The sequence below is a fragment of the Haemaphysalis longicornis genome, unplaced genomic scaffold (genome assembly GCF_048455015.1).
Source record: "Haemaphysalis longicornis isolate Haplotype H1 unplaced genomic scaffold, Haemaphysalis longicornis Haplotype H1 scaffold_4, whole genome shotgun sequence".
Taxonomy (NCBI): Eukaryota; Metazoa; Arthropoda; class Arachnida; order Ixodida; family Ixodidae; genus Haemaphysalis; species Haemaphysalis longicornis.
This window is the reverse complement of record NW_027526361.1, coordinates 103,470,616-103,486,793: the sequence shown is the minus strand read 5'-3', so window position 1 is coordinate 103,486,793 and position 16,178 is coordinate 103,470,616. Positions and strand designations below refer to the sequence as shown.

At 46.0% G+C, this 16,178-nt stretch overlaps 2 protein-coding genes across 2 annotated transcripts in view; both read left to right on the top strand.

Annotated features, from left to right (window-relative positions):
* LOC144179209 (uncharacterized) overlaps positions 1–8,335 on the top strand; it is a 28,697-nt gene extending 20,362 nt beyond the window's left edge. Inside the window, exons 3-4 of the mRNA XM_077707472.1 lie at positions 100–324; positions 5,710–8,335. Coding sequence (XP_077563598.1) covers positions 100–324; positions 5,710–7,692 — 2,208 coding nt within the window. The 3' untranslated portion in view covers positions 7,693–8,335. The remainder of the gene's footprint in view (positions 1–99; positions 325–5,709) is intronic.
* LOC144179907 (uncharacterized) overlaps positions 1–16,178 on the top strand; it is a 518,871-nt gene that overhangs the window by 432,061 nt on the left and 70,632 nt on the right. The window lies entirely within an intron of this gene.

Genomic DNA, 16,178 nt, shown 5'->3' with positions numbered 1-16,178 from the left:
AAAATTAGTTTAAAGCCCTCCACTATGGAGTGCCTCATAGCGCACATTTATGCCAAATAACCCCCCAATCAATCAATCATTTTCTCTCCCGCCTTGCAGTGCCAAGAGCCGACGGACACAGAGATCTGCCCCGTGGTGTCCGAGCAGTTGCCGGCCATCAATGAGTTCCTGCACTACCTGGCCTCCGAGGCCAGAGAGGTGACCCCTGGCCAGCTCGCCATCCAGGCCTTCAGCTTCGACTGGCGGTTTGAGCAGAACAACTGGCACACCAAGCTCGCCGCTACTGTGCTTCACTCCCTGCTGGCCAAGCACAGATGCATCAAGGTGAATACTGTTCCATTGCAGCAGGACTAATGACCATGGTCAAAGGGACAGTCAACCAATCGTTGGGAAGTGCATGCCCTCTAGCTCGCATGAAAGCCAGTGTTTTTAAAGACGATAGTCTTTGTTGGGCTACTTAAACGCAGAAATGTTGGTCTGTCTGTTTGTCTGTCTGTCTGTCTGTCTGTCTGTCTGTCTGTCTGTCTGTCTGTCTGTCTGTCTGTCTGTCTGTCTGTCTGTCTGTCTTCTGTCTGTCTGACTCGATTCAGCCACCCCACCAAAGTGAAACAAACTGCGCAATAGTCTTGTAAACCGACATAACGCCCAAGTCCGGTGTCAATGTTCATACTTGCACACATTGTTGAACAAGAACAAGATATCACGCAAAAATAAGGTAGAAAATCAATACATAAGTAATATTTGCAGCAAATTAAATACATCAACTGGAGAAAAGTCTCCTGCTGTTGCCCGCGCTACCTGGTGGCATTAAAAAAAATCAAATGGCAACAGCAATGAAAGGTTCCTCTAGAGAGGTTCCACGTTCTGCTTGGAACGCTCGTCGAGTAGAGCAATGTGGTTCTATAAACGTTTGTAGTGGGATGCCTCTATTCACGTGCGTCTCGGCCGTACGGCAGTGCTAGCATTGAGGCACCTGGCTTGGAACAGTGGAACGTGGTAAATTTAAATGACTTGACCAAACCTCTAGCGTGTTATCTTGGGAGGAATGAGAACAGCATGAGAGGTGAGCGGGGGAAAGGGAAGGGAGGGATTTACTTGCCAGAGGCGCCAGTCGACTATTGTCTTTTGTCTACATTTGCAACAACAAAAACATGTGGCCATTTTTTCTGGTGGAGTAACCAGAAAGGTAGATAGAAGTTAGGTAACCAGAATAGGTAGAAATTTTACTTTGGCACTAAGCTTTTTGAATTTTGAAATGTGGTGCCTGGTAGTGCCTAAACATGACACTACTGTATGCATACAAACAGCTGTGCCAATTTAGTTGTAAATTTATTGTGGTTACCGCACTATATCAAATGTTCCCTTTTACACGAGCCAGAGGATGTGCACCCTATAAGTGGTGGCTGTCTTACAGCAGAATACTGAGTCAGGTAATTTGGGGGGATGTTTGTAAAGCATATATGATTATTGTACTGCGTATATGCAAAACTTTGCGTGAGCCAGTCAATGTTTTTTCTTGAATATTCCAAAAACTGAAAATCCACCCACTTTAGTGTCACACATTCATTCCTGGATCTTTACCACACAGTGCTAGCATCCACGAAATGAGAAAAGTAACACCGTCGGGATATGAACGTTGCTTGCTGAAGCAGATCTTAAGGCCTTCTCTGCGTCGAAGAATAGGCTCTTGCACAGGAAGCACGTTTGTGCATTAGTATTTTGTGCCACCAGACCTGTGTATTGTATGTTTAAATGTCTTCTTTATATTTCATAATTTCAAGAGATTTGGGAATCACGAAAATAAACTTTTCATGCTGCTGCCTGGGTAGTGTGCAACTGTTTAAGTGGTATAGCTTTGTTAGAGGTAAAAATGATAAACAAAAAGTACGTTCGGGGCTTCCAACGTGGAATATGGAAAAAAAAGTCTATGGCTTAGCCAATCTAAACTTGGATATGCAAAGCGAAAGCATAGCTTGTCCTGGTTACCTACGGCGGTGGCTCAGTGTCTTAGGCGTGCTGCTGAGCACGAGTACACGGGTTTGATTCCCGGCCGCGGCGGCTGCTTTTCTGATGGAGGCGAAAAGCAAAACGTTATTTCAGTGCACATGCTCACATGCACCACATGCACAATTAAGATTTGAGACTGAGTGCACGAGGCTAATACCCGAAACCCAAATCGACATCACACAATGGACAGAGATAAACTAAAGAATAACAGGGAACCATACAGAGCTAAAGAATAATTTAGAAACTAGCGCAAATGCGACAGAACAAACGTGAAAAGTCAGTCGGGGAAGGAAGGAATAGGACACAGTACGTGGTGGTTACCGGCACCGGTCGAAGTGTCGTTAAAATGTCCAGGTGAAATGTCGTGGCCGTAGTGGTAGATTGTGCTCAGTGCTCCCATCGCGTTGTAGCAGACTCTGATCTCTCGGGGCATCGCTGTCTCCACCCCTGACCCGCACCTCACTTGCAGTTGCCTGCAGGTGAGGTGCGGGCGGGTACTCTTTCATCTTGTTCTGATGGTTGTCACTAGGGGCATTTTTTTAACCTGAACTGGTGCACATTAGTGCAGTGTAGTGCAGACCAGTACAGAGTGCTACTGGGGATATCAATTAGTAAAAAAAATGTACATATGCTGCACTGCTTGCGCCAGTGCAGACGGTTCAGGTAAAAAAAAATGCCTACTGTCAACAGTACAGGAACGTTCTCGTTTCCAAAGGAGGAATTTTTGCTTTCGGAGAGGGAGTACTTTCATTGGAAGTTTTCCTACAACGGCATGAAAATCTGGTTGCGATGCAGATATGCTTCCGTGATGGCGGTTAGGTTGTTGCGGTAGAAAATTGATGCTACTCAAGTATTTCATAGCTTGCACACAAGGTTTTAAAATGACACTGGTGTGTTCTAAACATTGTCAAATTACACCAAGATTTCTGTCTACAATTGTGTGCATGGGTGCTCCAGATATTACTCTGAATGTGGATGAGGTGGTCTGCATGGGTGCTCCAGATATTACTCTGAATGTGGATGAGCAATGTGGCTCTGCTCAACGAGTTACAGCCCGAGGAGTGCGTGAAAAAAAAAAGATGTTTCTTTGTGGAACTTGTGGTTGAGCATACTTACTAGTTCATAACCCGATTCTAGCGGGAAAGCATGGGGCTGTCCATTTCAGTCCTGTAGAGGCTTGTGTATAGGTGACCCGTAAAAAGCACAAGGTTCCTAAGTACAGCCGGTAAAACGCTTGTCTATAACAGCGATTTCCACTTCAACCAGCTACATCCGAAAACTGCTGAAACATACTCGTTCCAAACATGTCGGAGGCGAAAGCGAAGGGCTAAGACTTCAGAATTCCGCAGTAGTTTTATTCAAATCCCACTCCGGTGGGGCAGGATAGGGCTGAGAGTACGAACGCTGTGTTAAAGACAAGCCTTTTACCGGCTGTACGTCGACTGCTCCTGCCACTTCCAGTTTGAAATCTCGTGGTTTTCGGTACACCGGCGATCTGCCGCGGTGGCTCAGTGGCTAAGGACGCGAATTTGATTCCCAGCCATGGCGGCCCATTTTCTGACGGAGGCGAAAAGCAAAGACACCCGTGTGTACGAGATTTGGCGTACGTTAAAGATCCCCAGGTGGTCCTAAATTAATTTGGAGTCCACTATTATGGCACGCTCCATTAGAGAGTTTTAGTTTGGCGTTTTTACGCTCCGCTCAGCAGCTAAGCGGAGCGGGAGTGCGACTGCGCATGCGCTCTCCGCTTAGTGGCTAGGCGGGCTAGCGGAGCGAGAAGCACGGTCCGCTAAAACGCAGCCTGAGCGGACCGTCGTGGCCCTCTCCGCTAGCGCGGCGGGGCGATGCGGGCGCCCTCTCGCGGGCGTGAGACAACTTTGCTTATTCTAAGATGGCTGCCACGCCTGCGACGAGCGCCGCGGCTTCAGGCTCTTGTTTGACGCGCAAACCGCGAAAGGGGTTCTGCATCGACGAGGACTTGTGCTTGCTGCGAGAAGTGGCGATTGCGAAACGATTTAAAAACTACACAGAACTATTCAAGTTCACTGCGACAAAACGCCGCGTTGGATCGTTTCCGTCGAAAAGGATTCGAATGGATCTGGAACGCAACTGTGTTGGCTATTATGTGGCTATCGTCAAGTCGAAAATTTATTTTCATAATTGACCAGTACTGCAATACGATTGTACGTGTCAATACTTAATAAAGAAATAAGCTATACGTACTGGTTTTACTTTGTTGAAGTGGCGAAATGGTTTTCGGTTCTGTTTCGTTAAGCCAAATTTGGTCAGACGGCGCTGCTAGTCAGAAAGGACCGGTCCGCTGCGCAAAACGAGAAAATCGCTCGCCGCTCCGCTGCAGCTTCTACCCGGAGCGGAGCGAAGCGTAAAAACGCCAAACTGAAACTCTCATTGCCTGCGTTGCGTCGGTGCGTTAAACCCTACAATCCATCAATGAAACCAATCTGTGTGTGTGCGTGTTTATTTGTCGGAGTGCTTAAATTTCAGGGAAGCTCTTGGTAGGATTAACCATTGTTATTCATTGAATGCGCTATGCACTGGTGTTTTTCCCCCCAATGGAAACAGATAAACATGCACACGCACATGAAAGCTGCTGGCATATGGGAGGCCAGAAGAACTCTCGAACAGGAAGTGGCGGGAGCAGACAATGTATCCACCGGCCTTTGCGCTTTTTACTGGTCACCTATTGACAGCAGATGGGAATTCTACAATATTTGAAACTACTTTGAATATTTTAAACAAAATGTAGATAGGGTATTATTGTAATAGCTTATTGATGTAATAGCTTATTACTCCCAACCCAAACGATTCGCTTCGGGATAGCATTGATGAAATAAGTTACAGCCATTTTCTGTGGCCATATTCCCTCCGTAGATGGCAGTGTATTGACAGCAGATGGCAAGTAATTACAAGTAAATAATACTGTAATAGTGGCCAATCGCGCAGTTTTTCAAGATGTGTACTTTAGATTGAGTGCTACGGAGCATTCACCACAAAGTTGGCTTTGACGTCAAATTTACCCACACGACTTCAGGCTGACTCGCACAGTTCCAGTTAAAACTTGACCATAACTGCTGTGCTGTAAAAGACTTTATGTATCCAACAATTGCCTGATGAATAGCTGGATGAGAGTAGAGGGGTGTCGACACGTTAAGTCATAGCCGCTCAGAATTTGGCAAACATTCTATTACTGACTGTGCAATTAGCACTTGAAGGCACTTTATGCCTGTACTGTTGTGGTGCCGTTGCTGCTGTTGCATTTTGTAGCACTTGTTACTGTTGTCCAATTGCTGTGGTTTGCACCTGCACTGCTAACTCTTACAGCCTTAAGAGTAAGAGTAAGGTTTGGCTATGTTCAGACTACTGACGCCAAAGCCATATTGTGATCTAAGAACGTAAAAAAACTCGCTCAGTTTGATTGGCGGAGATTTGACATGACTTCACGACAGTTGCGGCAACAGTATGAACCCGGCCTTTTTGTCACATTCCTATGGATCCATTACTCAAAAAATGCTTTCGTTCATCCACCTTTGCTCCCTCTGTACATGCTTGTTTGAAGCAACTCTGAACTTCAACAGGAGCAATTTTTTCATTGTCCAACGACAAAAGAATTGTGAAGCAGTGATAGTGCAGCCAAAGCAGCTATTTATATTTTTAAGCATTTTCGTTCTTTTTTTCCCGCAGAGCATCCACGGTCTGGCGGTCTTCATCCACATGTACCCCCAGCTGCTGTTCGATGGACTTCGGCGAAGCAGGTCTCTGACCATGCTCCGCTTTGTGCGATGCTGGCTGTTAACGGGGCAGACGAGGAGCATTCTGAATGCCGTGAGCAGTATGCCACACTTCGTGGAGCTTGCATTCGAGTCATGCCGGATCACCACTGGAGGCTGGGAGCTCATTGCAGAGTTCTTGAGTGGCACGACGACGCTCGAGGCGCTTACCATGGTCGGCGTGTCCATTTCCGGCCATTCAACTTTCCAGGTGATCGAGGCCTTGGAACTAAACACGAGCATCTCGAAGCTGGCAGTAAGCTCGATTTTTCTGACTCGCGGCAACGGCACTGCCTTCCGTCACTTTCTTGTCAGCACTACTACGGTGACTGATCTGACAGTCATCAACGACTCTACCGTAGCCACAGAGGAGGACAGAGACGAGGTCTTCAAAGCCATCGTAGAGGGCTCAATGCTGCAGAAGCTGACCATGGTTAGCTTCAGCATGGATTTGATCAGTGCGACGCAGTTCACCAAGGCAGCTCGCCTAAGTGTTGCCTTGCAGGAGGTACGGTTCAGTGACTGCCACTGGTACCTGCCCGAAACTGAGTGTGGCTCTCCCACCAGGAAGCGCGATTCCCGTCACCTCGCAGCTAAGATCGGAAGCAACTGGCGTGTCCTGCCCTTCGTGCAAGCCCTGCAAAAGACGTCGGTGCTTCGGAAGCTCTCCCTCAACGCTGTGTTCAGCGACGACGACTGCCAGCTCCTGCTCCATGCGGCTCGGGACTGTCCTTCCCTTGAGCTGCTCACCTTGGACAAGGTACGCTCGCAGTCCATGGAGTGCTTCTACCAGCTGCTCTGGGAGACCGGCACAAGCGAAAAGGTCTCGCTCGGTGACTGCAAGTCAGTCTCTGCCCAGTTTCTGCCCGCCCTGTCTTCGTGCGGCGCCCTCTTGCACTTAGGCCGCCACAGGTTGGCCTTCATGGACGCGCCAGCACTGCGCGAAGTGAGCGCAGCCCTGAACCTTAATGACCACATCACCGCTCTGGACCTTCGCCTCGTCCCAGAGCACGATGAGTTCATCAACCACCACGACGCCCTCGACTTGGCGCGGTACCTGTCGATGACGACGGCGCTCAAGGACTTCTACCTGCGCCTCCATGTACCGGTGAGTGTGGCGCTGGTCATCATCATCGAAGGCCTTGTGAAAAACCGGACCATTCAGCAACTCGACCTCGAGGACATGAACATTTGCGAGTTGGGCGTTGAGTGCCTCTGTGTGTGGCTTGCCGCAAACAAGACCACGTACCACTTGGGTTACCACTGCGGCTACTTCAGGGTGGCAACTCAGCTCCTTGAAAGCCTCGCACACATGCTCACCCGCGTGCCTACGCTCACCTCTGTTCGGGTCCAGCTGTTCCCGCCCAACTTCCCACACGATCAAGTCGTCCGACATCTGGTGAGGCGCAACTGGTCCCGCGTGGAGTGTGCCGCCCAGTTCGTGCTTGGCTCGACTTCGAAGCGGGCGGCGGAGGCATTCGAGCAGGTCTCCTGGCACCCACAGCTGCCAAGCAGGGTTGAGAAGGCGGGGTCTCTGACGCCCACCCAGGTGGCACAGAAGCTGGAAGAAAGTGGCAAACGCCTGCAGAAAGACTTCTTCAAGCTTGTCGGCGTCGTCAGGGACAAGCTAGTCTGCCACCCGAGCAGCAATGGAGCCAAGCAGATGAGCGACCTTGGTCCGAGGGAGTTGCAGTGCATTTACTCCAACTTGAGCGTCTGTGACGTCGTGACCAGTCAACCAAGAGAGCCGGATGGACCCGTGACGAAGGAAGAGTGGCTGATCCTCACGAAGGGGCAGCGAGTGCGTCCGGTACGCCGACAGAGGGCCAGGAGACAGGAAACCAGTGAAGAAAACCGGAGTACGCCGACAGAAGGCCAGGAAACAGAAAACCAGTGAAGAAAACGGGACCGGTGCAACCCCATAAACCAACCAAAGATGAAATCTGCCATAGTCATTATCACCAAAATTTCATCCGGTTATAAATCGCCAAAGTTGTTCCGGTTTTATACAGCGAGACAGCTTTGCCTTACCAGAACTCACTCCATGGGTCTTTTTTTTTCTGTAGCCCAGATTTGCACTTCAAATTGATTTCTCTTCATTTTTGCAATCGGGTTAAGTTTGTATTAACCTTGTTATCCGGTACTGTTGCTGTGGGGTTCGTGAACAGAAAGCAATTTTTTAAACTATTTTCTGCGTAGTTTTTTTTTTTGAGGGGGGGGGACATAATAGAGAGGGTGGGTTTAAAGTATACCAGTGTAGCTTTAAGCAAAGAATGCTGGTGAGAGCACAAGTGTGGCTCAATTTTATTTACTTGGTGCATCTTAGGACCGGTGCACTTGTTGGCTTCAGTTCTAGGCTGTCTAACAGGACTCTGTAATTGAATTGTCCGGGTGCTAGAGCCATTGTAACTGCAACCTGTAGAAGCACTGGGAAAGATAATATATGAATCCCACCTGCTCGTTTATGTTGCAACCCATGTTGGGTTGAAGGGTTGCAGGTGTTGAACATGATTGCCAATAAAGACTTTTGATGCATTCAATTCCAGTCAATGCATTCAATTTTCTAGAAGCTATTATAGGGCTGGCATCTGCTGGCAACATAGATGTTAGAGCTAGAACTAGGCGAGGGCGACCCGTTATAAAGGGCATAGCCACCATCACCATCATCCTTCCAACTGTAGTACTTTTGTTCACACATCTGAATTATTCTAGATATTGCCAATGATACAGGTTGGGCCTGGTGTTAGTTTGCAAAATGGAATATTTAGTTTGCAGGGTCCGGAAAATCTTAATATTGGCATCGTGAAGCTTTTTAATGCACTAATACGCTTTTTAATGCACTAAAGCATCAAATCAGGTAATTCCTAGCACATGCACTCTTGCTCCTCACAAGCGGAGGAGCTAGTCGGTTCTACAGTTAAACCTAGATTTTGCGAAGTTCACAGAATCTCGCAATTTCATGCAGGTTTCGCGCTAAGGCTCGCGTGAATGAAGCAGAAACAAAACCATAATGCTAGACAACAGTGAAGGTGAACTTACTCACTCACTCACTCAATTTGGTTTCGCCTTGCTCGTGCAAATCGAAACCAAATTTCAAGATTCTCTTGTGATATTGTATTATGGTGGTTATGTGCCCTTACGTGTGGCTATGGCCTGTTCACAGTACGAGAAACATTGTTTGTAGGGGAGTGGGAGGTATGACTGAAAGTAAAGTGCCAGCTAGAAAAATTTTGGAAGTGGGGAAGAGGGTTGTAGCCTGTTCGGCCACCCCCTGGTTATGCCACCGTCAGCGTGTTCAGGTTGTCTGAATGAATCCGTAGCCCTCCACTACGACACGGTTTATATATAGCCGCGGCGCAGCACCAGTGCGTAGAAATCCCCATTTAAAAAAAAAATGCTTTTATGGATGCAGACTTGAATCCAGATCAATGGCTTAGAACGTTATACGTGAGAAAGTTCAATATGGCACAGGAAGCAACCAGCAAGACACTGAAATGCCACATACAATACCAGTTACGCAGTTCGTGACAGGTTTTGATTTTGTCGCACGTGTTTTCCAACACGTTTGTCTATTTATATGCAGTTGACCTTCCGATTCCGTTTGCATAATGTAAGTGCTTAGTGACTCCCCTTCTCCGTTTTTTGTGCTACTACTTATCCAGTTGGTGTCACACCCCAGTTTCACACTTGTGGCAATGCGTTATAAGCAGCCTCAAAATGTACCGAAGACGTTCGGCGCTTTTGGGGGTCTTGTTCTACTGCGTAACAATAGATGAGGTATTTTGGCAAAAGCTTTGGCCGCCAATCTGCCAACAGAGAGACACAGAAGAGCAGGAAACGAGAGCTGGTCTGCGGAGAGGGGTGATTTCAGATGAGCCCCGATCCGGCTGCATTGGCGGCAAAGGAACGCATGCGTTCGCATCGCAGGTGACCTAGACGTTGCTACAGGGGAACTATACGTTGCTACCTATCCGCTCTTTCCAGCCCCTACAGGTGGCGCTGCGGAGAACGGCAATGGCGGACGAGATGGTGATCGGGCCCCCGTAGCAACATTCGTGTCACCATAAGTAGCGGCCTAAAAGGCCATAGTTCCGCTTGTAAAACTACTTTCTTTAAAAAATGAACACAGGTATACGCTGCTGATTATCAGACAGCATTCGATTCGTTTCAGGGTGTGTCTGCTGCCGTGTAAAAAGTGCTGCGCGCGAGGCAATCCGCTGAGCACGGCTCAGGCCGCACGGAAGTGGTTTGAGAGCAATCCCGCCTAATTGGGCAAGCAACTTGCTGCAGAATGTGCAACGCTAAGTTTTAGGACATTATTGCAGTGTACGTCATCGCAGTGTACGTTTTACTTTAGGCGTGTTCATTTTTTCACTGTGCACACTAAGCAGAAGCCCATGCGCACCCCGCGTGGGCGACAAGTGCGCATTGCGGTGTTTTGCTTGGGTGCAGTAAAACTTATCTATGACTTTGGGCAGTAAAACCGCGAAGACAAGGTTCCCATTACGTCGTATCAAGTAGTATACAAACGAACGTGTTAGCATTTTATGAAAAAAAAAATTTAAGCCTACGTATTTACTCGTGCATGTGGCATACACTGGCGTGTGATATAGAAGCGTACATGACAATACAGGCAGTATTTTACAGGTGTGCTTTTGGCTTGCGATAATTAAAGAGAAATCTCCTGGCTGAAATTATGTTATTTTGATTTGACTGCCGGTAAGATTTTTAAGTGCGCTGATGCTTGTGACCAAACAAAAAAAAAAGGGGGGGGGGGGCTGCCAAATGCTTTCAAGAGCTCGCGTTTAACTAGCAGACTCAAAGTTATATTACTGGCATTGCTAAAACATCTTGCTTCAGCATAATTATTTTTATATTCAGTCATAATCAATAAACGCATCCCCACATTTGCTTTTCGCCTTCGCGTGCAAAAAGTTTGCATTTGTTTCTTCATTGAAAAAAAAAAGCAAGCGGATTGGACACTCTCTGCTGCATATATGTTTGAAAGCAGTAGAATTGAGCCAACAACACCTTAGCCAATAGGTTGACATATTATGGGAAGTGAATGTAAATAGTATCTGAAAAAAGGCGATCACAAGGTTATACAAAAAGCCTACAACTCGGCGCCCTCACAGCAAGGAATTAGCTATTAAATGATGGAGCCGTAATTCAGCAAAGAATAATTTAGGCACCACGTACGCACAGGTGGGTCCTAAAGACATGTTTTTCTCCGCAGCAGACACTGATGAGGCCCAAAACTCTTTCATTTAGGCGCCGCTTTTATATCTTCAAGAAGGTTTAGAGAAAATGAACGCTCGTTCAGCCTATTTATATGGCATTTTCGTTCACTAATATAGCGATTACTGTTTTATTTTCGCTTCTGCGGGGCCGTACGAATGCCGCCGGCCGCCTCCGCCGGGGCGACCGGTCCGCCGATCACCATCTCCCGGCTTCGGACAAATTCCGCGCGGCGTCACTAGCGTCGCTGGAAAGAATCAAGTCAGCGCAGCTATGGGTGCTGACATGGTGTGTCGTCGAGGTAGCATTAACAGCGAGGTGCTTGCAGATGAGAGCCGCCTCTGTTTCGATGACAATGCGTCAGACGTCAAACTTATACCCCTGTCACACGCGCCAACCTAATGTCATTTTAGACGAATGAGATTCGTTTCAAATGACATTCGTCTGCTGTCACACGGGCTCAGTCTAATGACATTCGCTGCGAATGACATTCGGTACCAAATGAGTCCAGAGAACTCATTCGACTGTGAATTCGGACCAACTGCGTACTCTCAACAGCAGAAGACCAGAAAAAAATATCTTTAAAAAAATAAGAAACTTATTGTTTGTCACTTTTTATTTGATCTTGCCTGTTTTAAAAGCTTTCGCTCGCTTTATTGAGCACTTTGAATGAATTACTTCCGCTTTCAGTGTGACCGCATGGGTTCCCGGCTTTTCCAACTTTCAACCATTTCAACATGGCTGCCGTCGGCATGGGGACGGAAAATGCGCGCGCCCGCAATGCCGCGGGAAACCCAAACGAACGCACGCAATGGTCCGAGAGCGAGACGTTCGCTCGGCCGGCGACAGCCTTTTTCACGTCGCTCATCGCGGCGTCGTCCCCGCGTGCCAGCATGCATGCCGCCATGTTTGTGGACAAATTGCGGTATGGATCATGGCGGATCTCCTTGTTATTTGTCTTGGCTTCGTATGACTTATTGCAACAAATTACGGCCTAAAAAAGTGCGCATAACGCATGCTAAAGCATTTTAGATACTTTTTCTCAAAATATAAACGTTTATCTGGATTACATCATCATTCTATGCAATTTCGAGTGCGCCAAGTATACTACCGATTGCCATTGACATCACACGTGAATGACATTTGGTTTGTTCGTGTAGCACCTATGCAGAAAACGAATGTCATTTGAAACGAATCTCATTCGTCTAAAATGACATTAGGTTGGCGCGTGTGACAGGGATATTAAACCGCTTCATACATGGGGGAAGGAAGCGCGAAGAAACAACCACATCCTGGAGAAACAAATACAACGAGACGGAGCGCTACTATCAACTAGACGTTTATTGAAAAAAAAAAAACACTAAAATATATTGACGAAGAAAAGAGATAACACACAAAATAAGATACTGCATGACTTGGGCCAGACAAAAGCGAACCTTCTGTTAAGTAGCATCCAGATAGTCAACTTCAAGGTTAGACACATATATGAAGGGCGCACTTACACACTTGTCACCCATTTTTCGCGATTTCAGCTGCCTCCACGATTTCGCGCGTTTTTTTTTTTGGTCACGGTGACGAAATAAAGTTGATGTTTCATCGATGATGATGCTTCATTGATAAAGTTCATTGATGATGACGTTTCATTGGTGAAGTTGATGACGCTTCCTTTCACCATGACCCCTTACCAACTTGCCCAGCTTTCTTTGTTACTTGGCTTAATACATGGCGAGAAGAAAAAAATAATTCAGTGCCATCCCACTCTGTGAAGACGGATGACCAGCGGAGTTGTAGTGCGCAATCTTAGAGTTGTCTTAGCGGCTAATTGCCACGTAATTGGTTTCAGGAAGGTTGCGGCGTAACAACAGTTACAGCCGTTTTCTGTAACTGTACTCCCCCGTAGAAGGCTATGTATTGACAGCAGACAGTAATTTCGTGATGTTTACGACTTCACTGTGAACAAACTAATCACGAAAAGTAAATAAAACTTCTCGGAGGACTGCTACAGTCCTCTTAGCGGCTCATTGTCTCGAAATTTGTTTCGGAATGCTTTCAGCAACAAAAGAGTTACGGCCGTTTTCTGTAATTATGCTCCTTCCGCAGATGGGCATGCTTTCCTGTGCAACACGATATATGGAGAAGCCAGCTTACAAAAACCAACCTTACATCTATTTCTTTAAAGTCGGCAGCACAGACAGGCACAAATGCATTGCTAGGAAGATTATGCCTGGGTTTAAATATTGAATTTTTTTTATCATGGTCCCGAAATATTCTAACAGTTCTGTTCTGTTCTTTTTGGGCTTGCTTTTCCTCCCGCACATGCCGGGGTTGCACTGCCACTTTTTTCGCTTACTATCAAAAAATCACGAGCGTCCCTAACTAAATTAACGCGGGCGCTGCCGGTTAATTACATATGTTTTGCCTCAAATGCACCGGAAGTTTTCTTTGCGCTATACAACGGGAAGATGTATGACAAGCGCCAGCGGTTCACGAGTTTCGAACGCTTATGACTATATAAACCCCTTGGCTTTCGAAGCCTGTGTGGGACGCCGCTACGACAGCCGCTACGACGGAACGCCGTGTGGATCTACTTGGGTCCAGCGAGTGAGTTACGACGACAAGGCGAGCCCCTTAAGTGCTCTGCACTTAAAACTGCCACCATAGTCACGGATTCATACGAGGCATGAAGTGGCTTCATATGGGGCTGGGTGGCACCCAGGACCCTAGCATCCGAAAAAACAACAACAAACAAAAAAACAGGACGCCGGACAGAGACGTCTTAATTGGGTGATCCCGGAGCACTCCTCCATGAGAGGCAGCGAATACGCCCCTTTCCTAAGGCCCAAGATCTCGCCCACCAGGCCGTGGAGGAGACGCCGGAACCCACATTGCTCGCACAACCTTCCAAGAAATTACACAATTATCGGTGACAGGCTCGATAGAACAACGCTCCCCGCACCGCATCCAACACTCACGAAGCGTCAGTGAACCTTAGTCGCCTACTTGTATCCTTAGACTCATAAATGCAAGAATCATAACTTACCTGGTATGGACTCCACCAGATTTTCCCAACAGAATTTTCTGCTCATTTCTGGTAGTTTGGTGCATCATCAGCTGCGGCTTTCCCGCATACCCTGAATGTCTAGTGGTGTAGCGTCAAAACGCAGTATGGGGGTAAAAATACGGACACAACTAAGTAAAGCCTGCATTATGGACACGTAATATTTATGAAATATAGGGCAGGTTACGTGCAACACTCGTATAATACACTTGGGGAAGAAACACCTTCATCACGTTCTGTGCACTTGGAGATGGTGACGTCTCTTTGCCAGGGTGACTGCAACTTCGATCGCATATTCTCAGATCTCGTATTTCTCGGCGCACTCGTCACGGCTCACTGTTCTGAATAATCAACAACTATGCCAAGTTGAATTACACTAAAAAAATGTCACACGCACAGTCATTTCGACTTAGATAAGCCACGATGAAAGCTTCACGTTACTTCGATTCCCGCATACGCGTTGTATTCGGGAATTTTTTTTTAAAGGAGTACTGACACGAAATTTTCATGTTACGTTTTTTTCGCTGCTATGCGTGCCTACCAGCCCACTAATCATAGAATGACAGATTAGACGGTCGAGCGCAGCGTAAACATTCATTTACGGCGTCGTTTATTCGTGCCAGTTTCGGTTTCGACAAAAAAACGCCGAGCGGCCGCCATGACAGGATGTATCACATGGCGTCACCATTCTTGCCGTTTCGCTGCCTCTCTGGAAGCGCGAGCGAGCGAGCGCACGCGCGCGCCCAGACCGGCCGAGGTCTTCGCCGTCCCCACAGGCCCGGGCAGCATGACGTCAGTCACAAAACCATGACGTGTACACACGCCCGAGCAGCGCGCGCCAACCACAGCCAGCGCGTCGGCTTCGTCACGGGAGCCCCGACGTCGGCAGCTTGGGGCATGTAGCAGATGATGTCACGTCGGCCCGCTCTGGGCTTTCTCGTGCGGGCGCAGATTAAAATGGATTTTAAATATGTTCCGCTGAATGGTTGCTGTTGAAACTTGATCGGAGATATCTCCTGATAAAAAGGAAGCGTTTTACATAGTTATCTCAGCTTTGAAATTTCGTGTCAGTACTCCTTTAAAGCGGAGCAATTTGTCGCTTTTCGATAGATGCCGATGGAAGAGCGATGGATGCCGTTTTGCAGTCAACAGCTAGGCCTGAAAAAGGCTTCAACTGGACCGGTATGGTGGATTACGTGGTGGAGAGAGAGAGAGAGAGAGAGAGGGAGAGAGAAAGAGAGAGAGAGAATGCATTTAATGGTGGTAAAAGCGAGGTTAACCGAGCCATATCGCTTAGCATGCCACGCCATATGAAGGAACAAAAACATGAGGGTCTGTGGACTAAAACAAACAAACAAACAAACAAACAAACAAACAAACAAACAAACAAACAAACAAACAAACAAACAAACAAACAAACAAACAAACAAACAAACAAACAAACAAACAAAAACAAACAAACAAACAAACAAACAAACAAACAAACAAACAAACAAACAAACAAACAAACAAACAAACAAACAAACAAACAAACAAACAAACAAACAAACAAACAAACAAACAAACAAACAAACAAACAAACAAACAAACAAACAAACAAACAAACAAACAAACAAACAAACAAACAAACAAACAAACAAACAAACAAACAAACAAACAAACAAACAAACAAACAAACAAACAAACAAACAAAAACAAACAAACAAACAAACAAACAAACAAACAAACAAACAAACAAACAAACAAACAAACAAACAAACAAACAAACAAACAAACAAACAAACAAACAAACAAACAAACAAACAAACAAACAAACAAACAAACAAATAAATAAATAAATAAATAAATAAATAAATAAATAAATAAATAAATAAATAAATAAATAAATAAATAAATAAATAAATAAATAAATAAATAAATAAATAAATAAATAAATAAATAAATAAATAAATAAATAAATAAATAAATAAATAAATAAATAAATAAATAAATAAATAAATAAATAAATAAATAAATAAATAAATAAATAAATAAATAAATAAATAAATAAATAAATAAATAAATAAATAAATAAATAAATAAATAAA